The following is a 12,412-nucleotide window of genomic DNA, read 5'->3' as shown; positions in this document are numbered from 1 at the left end:
AATTGAATGGGAGGGGATCCGCCCTTGCCTCCAAACTCACCTTCTCTGCCGTTCTGATTGTTTCGATTATTCCAGTAAACGTCTTTGTTTCGATACTCCTGCTTCAAATCGTCGTTTCTTGCATACCCGCGGTCCCTCTCCTGCGGGCTGTTGTCCATTCGACGGGACGGCAACGGCAGAGTATCGTTATCGTTTCTGTAGCCTTTATTGTCGAACCCTTCGTAAGTGTTCTGAGGCTGTTGGTGCCAAGGGGCTGCTTGTCTAAAGGGAAGCGAAAAGGGCTCCAGAAGGGTTGAATCAAGGCGAAAACTTACCCGTTTGAATAGGCGCTGATGTAGGGCTGATTTCTTGCCACCACCTAAAACCAACGAAAGATCCAAATGGCTGAAAGAAACGGCCAAAGAAACCCACCTTGTTGCGTTTGAGGTGCCACACTCTTCCTGCTATAACTGCAAAGATGACGTTAACAATCCATAAAACGTATCCGCGAGCCGCCAAAGTAAAGACCACGCCTATGGCAACCAACTCTAACTGCAGCTGCAGATACAAACCAACAGTTTGATCAGGAGCACTTTAAAAGCGTCTCAAATCTTACTTCAGGCGAGTCGACCTCAATATTCTTTCGCTCTTTTTCGTAATCGTGAACCAGCAAAGAAAACAAAATCACATCCAACAGGGCCGTAAGCCCTACCACGAACATCCAGGTGGCCAGAACACCTTCATAGTATTTGCTTACAGTTTTTTCCCTGAAGTGGTCTGGAAATTGAAATATCGATTTTTGCATTGAAGCGAAAAGAGTCCAAGCGAGTAGCGCATTTTTTTAAATCAGTTTTCTAATAGAACACCCTGTATATTTGCAACTATATGTATATTCTTGTCTGAATCCACTAGATTTGTGAGTTGATTTTTCCATATTTTGCGATAATGAAAGTGCGAGTTTTATAACTCGAAAATATTCTAGAAATTATTCTGATTTATTTTCCTGACTGCGTGTACTTGTTACGATTTTCTCATGGGTTTCAGTCAAAGTGTGAAGTAAAAATTTTGAATATCGTTTATTTTATTACGTTTCGGCGAGACAACAGCGCCATCATCAGATTTAAAATTTACCCAAACTCATTATTGGTAAAAATCAATGTTCTTTTAGGTCTTTGTCTACTTGACACCTTAAATTTGTCTCTTGAAAGATCCTTCGGAGTTTTTAAACTCGAATTACGTTTTTTTTTCAGTAGCCGCGCTTGATATAAATTTCTGTTTTGCTTTCTTTAGGTTCATGAATTTCCCAAAAATCTGAACGTTTGTTTATTTCAGTGAAATTCGCAGCAGTTGTATACTTGTTTCTTATTTTCATGTTGTGAAAATTCCAGATTCTTCGGAGTTTTTAGACTCGAATTATGTTTTTTTTTACAGTAGCCGCGCTTGATATAAATTTCTGTTTTGCCTTCTTTAGGTTCATGAATTTGCCAAAAATCTGAACTTTTGTTTATTTCAGTAAAATTCGGCGCAATTGTTTGTTTGTTTCTTATAGTCATGCTGTGAAAATTTCAGATTCTTCGGAGTTTTTAGACTCGAATTATGATTTTTATTTAATAGCCGCGCTTGACAAAAATTCCTATTTTGCCTTCTTTAGGTTCATGAATTTCCCAAAAATCTGAATTTTTGTCTATTACAGTGAAATTCGCAGCAGTTGTATATTTGTTTCTTATTTTCATGTTGCGATAATTTCAGATTCTTCGGAATTTTTAAACCCGAATGATGATTTTTTTTGTAACCGCGCTTGTTAAAAATTTCAGTTTTGCCTTCTTTAGGTTCATGAATTTCCCAAAAATCTGATTTTTTGTCTATTTCAGTGAAATTTGCAGCAGTTGTATATTGGTTTCTTATTTTCATGCTGTGAAAATTTCAGATCCTTCGGAGTTTTTAGACTCGAATTATGATTTTTTTTCAGTAGCCGCGTTTGACAGAAATTTCTGTTTTACCTTCTTTAGGTTCATGAATTTCCCAAATATCTGAACTTTTGTCTATTTGAGTGAAATTCKCAGCCGTTGTATATTTGTTTCTTATTTTAATGTTGGGAAAATTTCAGATTCTTCCGAATTTTTAAACCCGAATTATGAATTTTTTTTAGTAACTGAGCTCGTTACAAATGTCAGTTTTGTTTTCTTTAGCTTCATGAATTTGCCAAAAATGTGAACTTTTGTTTATTTCAGTAAAATTCGGCGCAGTTGTTTATTTGCTTCTTATTTTCATGCTGTGAAAATTTCAAATCCTGCGGAATTTTAAACCCGAATTATGAATTTTTCTGTAAATGAAAGTGAAATGAAAATTTCTGTTTCGCCTTTTTTAGGTTTACGAATTTCCCAAAATTCATAACTTTTCTTAAATTCAATGATATTAAGCGCAGTTGTAGATTTGGTGGTTATTTTTACTCTGTACAAATTTCAGATCTTTAAAAGTTTTCAAACCCAAATTAGAAACTTTTTATGCACCCGCGCTTGTTAGAAACTGCTGTTTTGCATACTTTCAGTTCATCAGTTTCCGAAAAATCAGAACTTTTGTGCATCTTAATAAAATCCAACATAGTTTCAGATTTGTTCATTATATACAGGATCAGAAAGTTTCTGTTTGTTCCGAGCTTTCGGTTCAGCTCTCTGTTGCATATTCTCTTTTCAAGAGACAAATTTAAAGTTTCAAGAAGTCAAAGACCTAAAAGAACGTTGACTTTTACCAATCATGAGTTTGGGTACATTTTAAACCTGATGATGGCGCTGTTGTCTCGCCGAAACGTAATGAAATAAACGATATTCAAAATGTGTACTTCACACTTTGACTGAGACCCAAAAAGATAGGAAATTCTAGAAATTATGTAGGAAATATTCCAGAAAAATGTGTCTTCAAAAATGTATTTGGCGAAAACTAGGCCAGATCGAAAAACGCTTGTAACTTCATTAAGAAGAGCAAACTTGGTTTCTGTGACGATCAACTCACAGCCAGGGTTTTCAAGCAAGAATTTAGCTGGTTAAACATAACGGCAACTGGTTTGGGACAATTTTTGGTAGAACTTTAATAGACCAAACGTGAATGTAAAGCTCTTCAACTGGAGCCTTCCAATAGCTGACTTCTTGATTGAGTGCCATCGACTAATTTTAGACGGTTACTTGCTTAGTCAATCAATTTTAATCTTATCGCCCAACTGTATGATTAAGCGATGCGACAATAGCTTGATCAGTTTGCTTACCCCATAACAATAAAGAGGAGACAATCAGCCAGCATCCACTCAGCACGACGTAAATGTAGAGGAAGTATCGGAATGAGCCGCCGTCGATGATTAAGCCAGTGTCTGAGCTAGAAGAATCTGCAACAATCGATGTTTTAAGCAATTATTACTTAATCGATCAATCACCAGAAACTTACTCAGATAAATCGCATGGATAAGCGATCCGGGGGAAATTGAGGTGTTTTGCAAAGAAAATTGGCCAAGTAGAATGGCCGTCAGAGACAGCACGGTCCATATAAACCCCTGGATCTGAAAGAAAATTTCCAGCTTCAGCTCAGCTTCAGCGAAAATCAAAAGAAAACTACTCGCTCAACAGACTCTAACAAGCAAAACTAGCTACGTGGCATTTTTACTCTACGGGGCAAATTCCGCTAGCTTTATATAGAGCGAAAGTTTCGGATTCCTGCAAACCAACCGTTTCCCGACTAATCCGCGTCTATAGATAAAGACGCTGATTAATAATGGAAAAATCGTAAAACAAAAGAACATTTCTGCAACTTACTACGCCCAAAATTGCCCCAATTTTCACCAGAGGCTCGCAAAGTCCCCCAGTTGGCTCTTCAGCTTTTCCCATGTTGAAGTCGAACTTTCCGTCACGAAAACTCACTCAGCATGATCTCACATTCACCACCTGACTCACGTAAACTTATTATTTTTACAATAAACATCATATCAAAACAATTTGGTTTGATTAGAAGATAACGCGAGATAAGGGAGATTTGAAGGTGCTCCGCATGCGAATTGCGTCGAATCAACCTGGTGAAAGATTTGCTACTTTTCTTCATGCTTCTTGCAGTCACAGCAGGGACCTTTTTCCATTATTTAGGTGCTTTTGAAAATAAATTTTGCAAAACCTAGACTAGATGGGAAAGCGGCTGCTGCTTCAGGAAAAAGGTGAAAGTTTGTTTTGAATGCGCTGAAAGTTTCATTTTTCGCAAAAACTCTGGGAATTTTTGGCAGGAGTTTGAAGCAACGCTAGACGCGCTGCCCCAACGCTTGTCTAACGCCTTTAACTAGTTGAAAGGGGTTTGTTCAAAAATTCATTTTGCAAAATCTAAGCGAGATTCAACGGCGCTTTTAATGTCCGTGGAAAGAAAAATTATGGTTCTAAATGACCCAGAAGTGTCCTTTTTCTCAAAAGCACTGGGCATTTGTGGCACGCGTTTGAAGCAACACTTACCACGGGACGCCATTTTTAACTGCACAAGCTTTTCTAGAAAAAATGATTTTTTAAAAACTAAGCTAGACTGAAAAGCGCTGATACCACGACTGCAAAGAGAAACTATCGCTTCACATGGCCCAAAAGTGTGGCTTTTCGCAAAAAATCTGGGGAACATTAGCGCTTGTTTGAATCAATACATGACGCCTGTCCTAAAGCAACACCTCGCCTCCTGGTATGAGTTTCTTCAAAAATTAATTTTGCAAAAACTGGGCCAAACTGACGGCCGTTTGAAGCTTTATTGAAAAAGTAAGACCTTTCTTTAAGTCTGGAAAAATTGGCATTCTTCGCAAAAGTTCTCCGGGAGATTGGCAAGCTTCTAAAAGACGGAGTACGACTCCATTTTTGGCTGCTTAGGAATTTGTTTCAAAGATTAATTGTGCAAAAACTAGCCTAACTGAAAAGGTGCCTGAGACTCCATTTAGGTAAATCCTCAATATACATGCCCTTAGAGTGTATGTTTTCGCAAAAAAATCTACAGAAGATTGACAGGCTATTGAAGCAACACTTGAACTGGAGTCCTTCACATTCTCAAAGATTCGTCGCTTTGGATTAGTTTAATCTGATCCGAAACACTTTAAGTACGTGAAAGTGGTATTTAATAAAATTGGTTTATAATTTCTTTAAGACACTGTGTATAATTAAACCTGTTCATCGCCTTAATTTATTGAAAAATAGAGCTGAGGTTGCCATCTCTGGTCCCAATCTATGACTAAGCTGCCATCACGTCACAACTTAGCAGTAGTTCCAGGTAGGACATCGGAACACATTCATATCCGACGCTAGATGGAGCCCCAATTCACTTAAAGTGCTTCTGTAAAAATCTGAAGATGCGACTTTTGGGTATTGAAGAAAAAACGCGCCTTTCTGGGGTCAACCTAAAGGAAAAATTACTAAAATTTCACTATAGAGTGAGCCAAATTATTCACGACAAAAATGAACCAGTGAACATGTTTTTCATAAAAAATAATACGAGCATACAGCGTAAACTTTGATTTATCACATTCTATTTCATTACAGAATACTGAGAAAATGTGTAATGGGTTGTTGAAAACTCACAATTTTCTAGTGTCGTCGGTAGAGATTTTAACACGACGTTTCGCTAGCCTGCATTGCTGTTATCTTCAGACGTATGCTTGTTTCGGCGGTCAAGACGCCTGTGAAAATGCTGGCGAAGCTTCGGGACAAAATTCCTTTGGATGACTTAATCAAAAATTTAAATTATTCAAAAGAAGTGTATTTTCCTTCGGGGGAGAGGCAAAAATGGAAGCGAACAAAGGACCGCAAATACCGGAGTTAAAGGCATTTTAATAGGAAAATTGTTGTGACAAAGTTGCACCGAAGAATCTCGAACAAAAAAATTATTGCTAGGAATTTGCTCCATAAAAGCCGCAATTTTTGCCTGAAAAAGTCAGATTTCCAGATTTTTCCTTCGAAATAAAATTTTTAAAAACTGAAAATAAATCGCGTCTTCAATATACAGAGTGTTTTCAGCCCGATTTGCCACCCATAAAAGTGAAAGAAAACTATTTAAGTTTTCCTGTTTGGCAACTGTTGCCGTCCACGCCAATGGCAGGTCATGTAACAAATTGAACACGTCATCAACTAATAGGTTCCACAGTTTCCCATCTAGCAGGCCCTTTAAAAGCAACGAAACCAAAAGGGAGGGGGAATTGTTGCTAAGGAAAATGCAGTTAGGAATAGCGTAGAAAGTGTAGTTTTTGTATCAATTTCCCAAGACGACGTCGTGGCAAAAACCAGACGGGATGGAGCTGAGTTATAGAAAATTATGGGGGACGGCAAAACTGAGCGTACGGTAAAAACTTTCGAAACGTCGGGGCATTTTCGCACGGCGACGTAGACGGGTAGCGTCACTTTAACAGGTCACGTGGCCCAACTTTGGCCAATTGAGTGAAAGAGAGTACAAGTCTGGCTGAGGCGAAAATGCTCTAGAAGAGGAGTACTCATGCCCTCCCCTGCCCGACCCGCGCCAGTCTCTATGCCGTTGCCTCAGAGTGTATACGTGGGTGAACAAATAGTGCCTTTTCACATTTAATTTATTTATAAACATCCGCTAATAAACGCGATTCCGAATGAGCAATGCCAAAGAAGCACAACATCGCATACGTTAAACCTGACGAGCCCACTTTTTTGAGGAAACTAAAAGAGCAGATCGGCTACAAAGAAGGGCCCACTGTTGACACCAAAGTAGGTTATGTCTAGTTCTGACGTTTGACTTCACTAAAGCCCTGTTTTTCCTCTAGCGGGAGGATTTAGGGCCTGTTGAGGACGAGGATTTGAGGGACAGTGACGAGGAACAACCTCAAATCGTGGTGCTGCGCCCCGGCGATCTCACCGCCGACGAAGCCAATCAGGAGAAGTTGAGGTTAGAGAAAGGTAAGTTTGTTCCTACTACCCCATGGGGGCTCAAGTTCGGGCTTTGCCACCACATGCATTCTCCTCTTTTGCCCTCAATTTTACTGCAAAGGATCCATTCAGGTAAATAGACAAAATGCACCAGACCACATGCACGCGCTCGACTAGCTTTGTCTCTTTTCAACCCACAGCTTTGGCCGATGGAGTAAGTCGCCACTTGTAGCATGCCAATTTAAATTGAGGCAGTGAAGGTTCATGACAGATCAGCGCTCTGTTTTGTCAGTTTCCGATGTTGTCGCGTCTTATTCGCAAGTTCCTCAAACTCCCAGATCGTTTGGAACTAAATACGTGATAGGAGGGTGAAAAAGTTTAGCCCAAAAATGGCGATTTTGGTTGTTGTTCAACGTGTGTTTTCTGGCCGAATTTTTTCACAATCAAAAGGTTTTCGTACTCGAAACTGCCTGGGATCAAGTGAACTTTCATTAAAAACTACGAAAAACTTGTGAGTCGGGTTGCCTCAATCGACGATTCCCACAGGAAAATGCTGCAGTAGATTTTTTTTTGGATTAACTTACGGCAGATATCAGGAAAATTCTGGGTGATTTGCCCAACATGACACCAGCGCATTGGCGATCATATGAACGTGCTTTGGTTGGTGCATGCGTCCATTGAAGCTTCCCGCATGGCCCGCCAAGATAAAGTTTTGAATTCGAGCGCATTCTAGTCCCCGATTTTCCAATAATTTAATGGAAAAATCAGGATTGCAGCATTGATTAAGAGGGTCGCATTGAGCTGAGTGACTTTTCGGTCACTTAAGACTATTGGGCAAGGCGGCAATGTTTTCCGTTCACGTGAATGTTCCATGAGTGAGAGACGGCGCTATACGGGGCATGCGGGTGCGAGAGAGAGCGTGTTGTTGGAACTTGTGATCGTTTTGGGTTGAGGTTGGATAGTAAGCGGACTCCCCTTTTGCGCAATGTGGTTTGGTCCAAAGTACGGAACGGTATTTTGCTCACTGATACTTTATTTACCGGATGTAAAATTTTCTCTTAGAGCCGCCATGTTTGATTCTTTTCTACAAGGATTTTATGGAAACTTGGCAATTGTTTCCATCACTTGAGTCTGGATTTTTGACGTTTTTTGCTTTTCTGGAGTTTTTTTTGGAAAAATGTCCTTCCAACGAGATTAACGCGATGCCCGAAAAAATCGAGCCTCCATCAATTCTCCAATTGGAAACCCATTGTCCAAGTGGCCGATTATGATATTATCGATTTTGGTTTCCAAGGGGAGTTTTCCAAACTCGCGCTATTTCACCCGGGAAACTCCCGCATGGAAACCGAGTGGAAGTTGGAAAATGCATTTGGATCGTCTTGAAAATGCGCTTTTTAGAATGTCCAACTCTTTGCAGGGCAGTTGAAAGCATTTCAAGCCGCACTAGATTAGATGATCGAAGAATAGTTGCGCGCAACGACTCTCTAATATTGTTGGGACCGTCACGTGACGGAGGCTTTTGAAGGTTTCCCCACGTTCAACTTGGCCTGGTAGAGTTGGGCGGCCATATTGGAAGAAAATATCCATTTCGCATTGAACGCCACCGCCTTTTCCATTCCAAGCCATCCAGAAACTTGGCCAAAATCCCCCCTAATTTGCCTCTAAAAACCCCCCATTTCTACCATATTCATCATTATTCAAGAAACTAGTCCAGTTGGCTCAGACTCTAGTAGGCGACGCCATTATGTAAGACGAATAGTGGCTGGTTCATTAGCTTGTAAAAAGATAAGCGCGAGTGTCAATTGTTTTAAATTGCCAGCCGCCTTGAAAAAGCAACGAGCAAATTTTGGCAATATTTTGCATTCGAAAATCCGGCATACTTTTCTGGATTTTTCCCAGTCAGTTTTCAGAGACGGAAACGTCAGTAAAGCTCCAATTTTCTTTTGCAGAGGAAGAGCAGAAACGGGCCGATCTCACCGCCCCCGTAGTGTTCAAGAAGCCGACGAAAAAGTCGTCAGAAGGCCAAGAATCCAGATCGAAGCGTCCCTTGGATAAAGCCGAGACCGAAGGAAAGACACAGAAGGCCAAGAAGCTAAGAAACAAAAGCCTGCTCTCCTTTGACGAAGAGGACAATTCTGAATAGGGACAATCGGTAAGTCATCGAATGGTAAAACACGGGTTTTCTCGGGACAACCTTTCATAAATCATTATGAACGTTCCCGGGATTTAGCCCTGATGATGACTGATCTATAGTCGAAACTTTGTCCAAAGTTGTCGTTTTTGTCTCGCAAGTATTTTATATATAWCTCGTCAGCAAATTATGGTGCAGAGCGATTCAATTTCCAATCGGTCGAATGAACCATATACAGGGTGAATCGAARTGYAAATGCAATTTCTTTTAYTTCAAATCRAGSAAATAAGTAGGAAAGTTCTAATAAAAACATGCGCGCAGACGCTTCGCTTCTAAGAGTTCAAGAACTAAGAGTTCAATTTAAAAACTGCGAAAGTTGGAACGGGAAAACCCCGTAAATTTTCTAACTTCAACACCTTGTATCTGGGAAGACAGCAGCCAACCAATTGCGAAAATATGTATAACTCTTTCTAATCTAATTTCGCGATTTCTACCACATTCTTCATTTTCCTGATAAAATTTTACTTCACCCTGTACATGGTTTGAACAAAAAGTTGCCCTTACATATACAGCATGAATGGAGTTTAACACCGATGAGAATGAGTGGTTGAATCAACGAAATCCCAGATTTCCTCCGGCAAAATCCTGCAATTTTCACTCATTGAACTGTTTTCTAGGGCGTATTGTTTGGAAGAAAAAAATCAACTGAACTTGTTTTTCCCCAGTTTCAAGGCGTTTCAAGGCGTTTTTATCGATTAAGTCGCGGATCCGAATCCAACTGTTGCAATGTCGTAAAAAGGTGTGAAATGAGTGCGGTTTGTGTCAACGACCTTTGGTTAGAAAGTGCCTGGCCATCGCAGTTTCAGCCAAATAGTTCCCAAAGTTCCATTTTCTTGTCACGTCACTTTGACAAGTTAAAGGGCCAAAGAGAGATGCATGCTGACAAGTAAAAGTGTCAAAATTTTGACAACTGAGCGTGTTGAACATCCATGTGAAGTCTCCTAGTTGGACTTTGACAGATTCTAAGTGAATGAAGCAAATGTCCATAATGACAAGTGTCTAATTTTTGACTTGACTTGAGGCGTAAATCAGCGTGTTGACAACGTCACTTTGACAAGTTCAATGTGAGATGTCTAATTTGATTTTGACAGGTTTGAAGTGAGTGATTGTTCAAAACGACGCTGATGGCAGTGTAAACTAAAGAAAAAAAAACGTTTAAACGCACTAAGTTGACAGGAAAATGTAAAGAAAGTATTGAAAATCCATGCAGACGAACTGTCTGAATTTTGAGAAATAAAGCTTCCAAAGCCTTTGGAAGCGAAAATGAGGCAACAAATGTGCGTGTTGACAACGTCACTTTGACAAGTTCAATGTGAGGTGTCTAATTTGATTTTGACAGCTTCGAAGTTAGTGATTGTTCAAAACGACGCTGATGGCAGTGTGAACTAAAGAAAAAAAATATTTCAACTCACTAAGTTGACAGGAAAATATAAAGAAAGTATTGAAAATCCATGCAGACAAACTGTCTGAATTTTGAGAAATAAAGCTTCCAAAGACTTTAGAAGGGCAAATGAGGCAGGAAATGTGCGTGTTGATAACGTCACTTTGACAAGTTCAATGTGAGGTGTCTAATTTGATTGTGACAGCTTCGAAGTGAGTGATTGTTCAAAACGACGCTGATGGCAGTGTAAACTAAAGAAAAAAAATATTTAAACGCACTAAGTTGACAGGAAAATATAAAGAAAGTATTGAAAATCCATGCAGACAAACTGTCTGAATTTGGAGAAATAAAGCTTTCAAAGACTTTAGAAGCGAAAATGAGGCAGGAAATGTGCGTGTTGACAACGTCACTTTGGCAAGTTCTTTGCGAAATGTCCTATTTTGGTTTTGACAGATTTTTGAAGTGACTTGTTGCCCAAAAACCACTCTGATGATGTTACAATAACGTAAAAATGCAGTTAAAAATGCGCTAAGTGACAGTGGAAATACAAGCAAAAACACGAAGTCCAGCCGCAACAAGCTGAAGTAAAACAGATAAAACGCCCAAGACCGCCAAAACTGGTATAAATAATGCAATTTCAGTTCTAGACTTGCAAAAACAACGTTACGTCATCGATAACAAAAACAATCTGCGAAGTAAAAGGAAACTTAACAATCGGAAAAAAATGTGTTTTCTTGCTGCTGGGAAAAAGGGAGTTTGGTTGTTTTTTTGGGGAAAAATGGGGTTGTCTTTAGCGGCGTCGACGATTTTAAGTAAAATTGGAAAGTGGCATGGCCGGCATAGAAACATGGCAGACGTCGAGAAAAATTTATTAGAAACAGCGAGAGCATGAACAAAATGAGGTTCGGACGAATCCACTGCGGCACTCAACCGGGGGGCGGCCGCTTGGTTAAATCCGTGTTTTTTCCTGTTCGGGCGTGTAATGGTTTAGCCTCATTCGAGGAACATGATGGCCGCCATTTTTACCACGTCAGGAACTTTTCCATGCGACCTTTGAGTCGCTTCCAAATCCCTCTATCGTATCAATCAAGACGCCTTGGTATTATTCTGGGTCATTATCAGTTTTGTCCATCAATAAGCATTCATTTGTCCAGCCACGATCCACATCAGTTAGCTCACTCTGATCTATTTTTAAAACTCACATTTTATCACTCATTGTGTTGGGATCATTTTCAGCAAACTTTTAAAATTTTTCTTTTTTTTTTAGTTGCATAAATTAGTCGATTTAAAACAGCTTCCGATACTCCAGACGCTCTTAAATGAGCTGGGAGTCTTTAACGTACAGAACCCTGGAGATGTTTTTCTGTAGATTCTGTAAAAAGTTGAGATTGGCAACCTTTTTCGGTCAGTAGCGTCTCATGTTTTCTACGTAAATGTTGCCCTAATTTTTCTGTCTGGGGCATTTCTTAATTATTTATTGTAGTCCATTTCTGAGGCAGCTTTTTAGGGAATGTTTGTTTTTTTTTTAATTTACGGTGAACGAAGTGGTAGGAAATACCGTTGTTTTTCTTGCGACAACGTTTCGGTTGTATTTTAGCCCTGGCGCAGGTTTTGAAAGCTTCATTTGTCAAAAATCTGTCCACTTGGTGCGTTTAAATCCCAAGTTTTACTCTAGTTTTGATAGACTGAAACAGACAGTTCACAAAAAAATGTCAAAGTGACGTCAACACGCTCATCTCAGCTTCTAATGAAAGTTTCCGAGGGTTACATGTCAAAAATTAGACACTTTTACTTGCCTTGTGGATGTGAATTTTGAACGTTTCCGAAACGTTGCCCCAAAACGTACGGTAAACGTTTTCTTGTAACATATTCGACATAAATATGTTGAGGCGGATTCATTTTTTTACAAACTTCTTGTTGGGTATTTCGCCTCAAAAATTTTTGTCTTTAAAAAAGACAGAATTTCCTCACGTCTTC

General features: G+C 39.6%; 3 protein-coding genes across 3 annotated transcripts in view; 2 read left to right on the top strand and 1 right to left on the bottom strand.

Annotated features, from left to right (window-relative positions):
* Positions 1-3,941, bottom strand: part of LOC109539500 — a 5,260-nt gene extending 1,319 nt beyond the window's left edge. Inside the window, exons 1-7 of the mRNA XM_048668935.1 lie at positions 3,780-3,941; positions 3,415-3,526; positions 3,239-3,355; positions 596-756; positions 412-537; positions 315-358; positions 41-261 (exon numbers count right to left, since the gene is read on the bottom strand). Of these exons, the coding sequence (XP_048524892.1) occupies positions 41-261; positions 315-358; positions 412-537; positions 596-756; positions 3,239-3,355; positions 3,415-3,526; positions 3,780-3,851 (853 nt within the window). The 5' untranslated portion in view covers positions 3,852-3,941. The remainder of the gene's footprint in view (positions 1-40; positions 262-314; positions 359-411; positions 538-595; positions 757-3,238; positions 3,356-3,414; positions 3,527-3,779) is intronic.
* A 2,299-nt stretch (positions 3,942-6,240) lies between these two features.
* Positions 6,241-12,412, top strand: part of LOC109539484 (MOG interacting and ectopic P-granules protein 1) — a gene marked incomplete in the record, with an annotated part of 18,576 nt that continues 12,404 nt past the window's right edge. The window contains 3 exon segments of the mRNA XM_019907259.2: positions 6,241-6,704; positions 6,761-6,893; positions 8,813-9,015.
* On the top strand, positions 6,597-9,006 carry LOC109539431 (uncharacterized protein KIAA1143 homolog). The gene is made up of 3 exons (XM_019907161.1): positions 6,597-6,704; positions 6,761-6,893; positions 8,813-9,006. Exons 1-3 carry the CDS (start codon positions 6,597-6,599, stop codon positions 9,004-9,006), a joined length of 435 nt encoding a protein of 144 aa, XP_019762720.1.

This window comes from Dendroctonus ponderosae, unplaced genomic scaffold, assembly GCF_020466585.1.
Source record: "Dendroctonus ponderosae isolate FM_Combo_2020 unplaced genomic scaffold, Dpon_F_20191213v2 Dpon_F_20191213_8, whole genome shotgun sequence".
Taxonomy (NCBI): domain Eukaryota; kingdom Metazoa; phylum Arthropoda; class Insecta; order Coleoptera; family Curculionidae; genus Dendroctonus; species Dendroctonus ponderosae.
The sequence above is the reverse complement of the archived record's forward strand: the minus strand, read 5'-3'. Positions and strand labels throughout refer to the sequence as shown.

Coding starts and splice junctions, on each gene's coding strand:
- LOC109539431 (XM_019907161.1), top strand. CDS start 6,597: ATGCCAAAGAAGCACAACATCGCATACGTTAAACCTGACGAGCCCACT. Junction 6,705..6,760: donor GGCCCACTGTTGACACCAAA/GTAGGTTATGTC, acceptor TTTTTCCTCTAG/CGGGAGGATTTAGGGCCTGT. Junction 6,894..8,812: donor GAAGTTGAGGTTAGAGAAAG/GTAAGTTTGTTC, acceptor TTTCTTTTGCAG/AGGAAGAGCAGAAACGGGCC.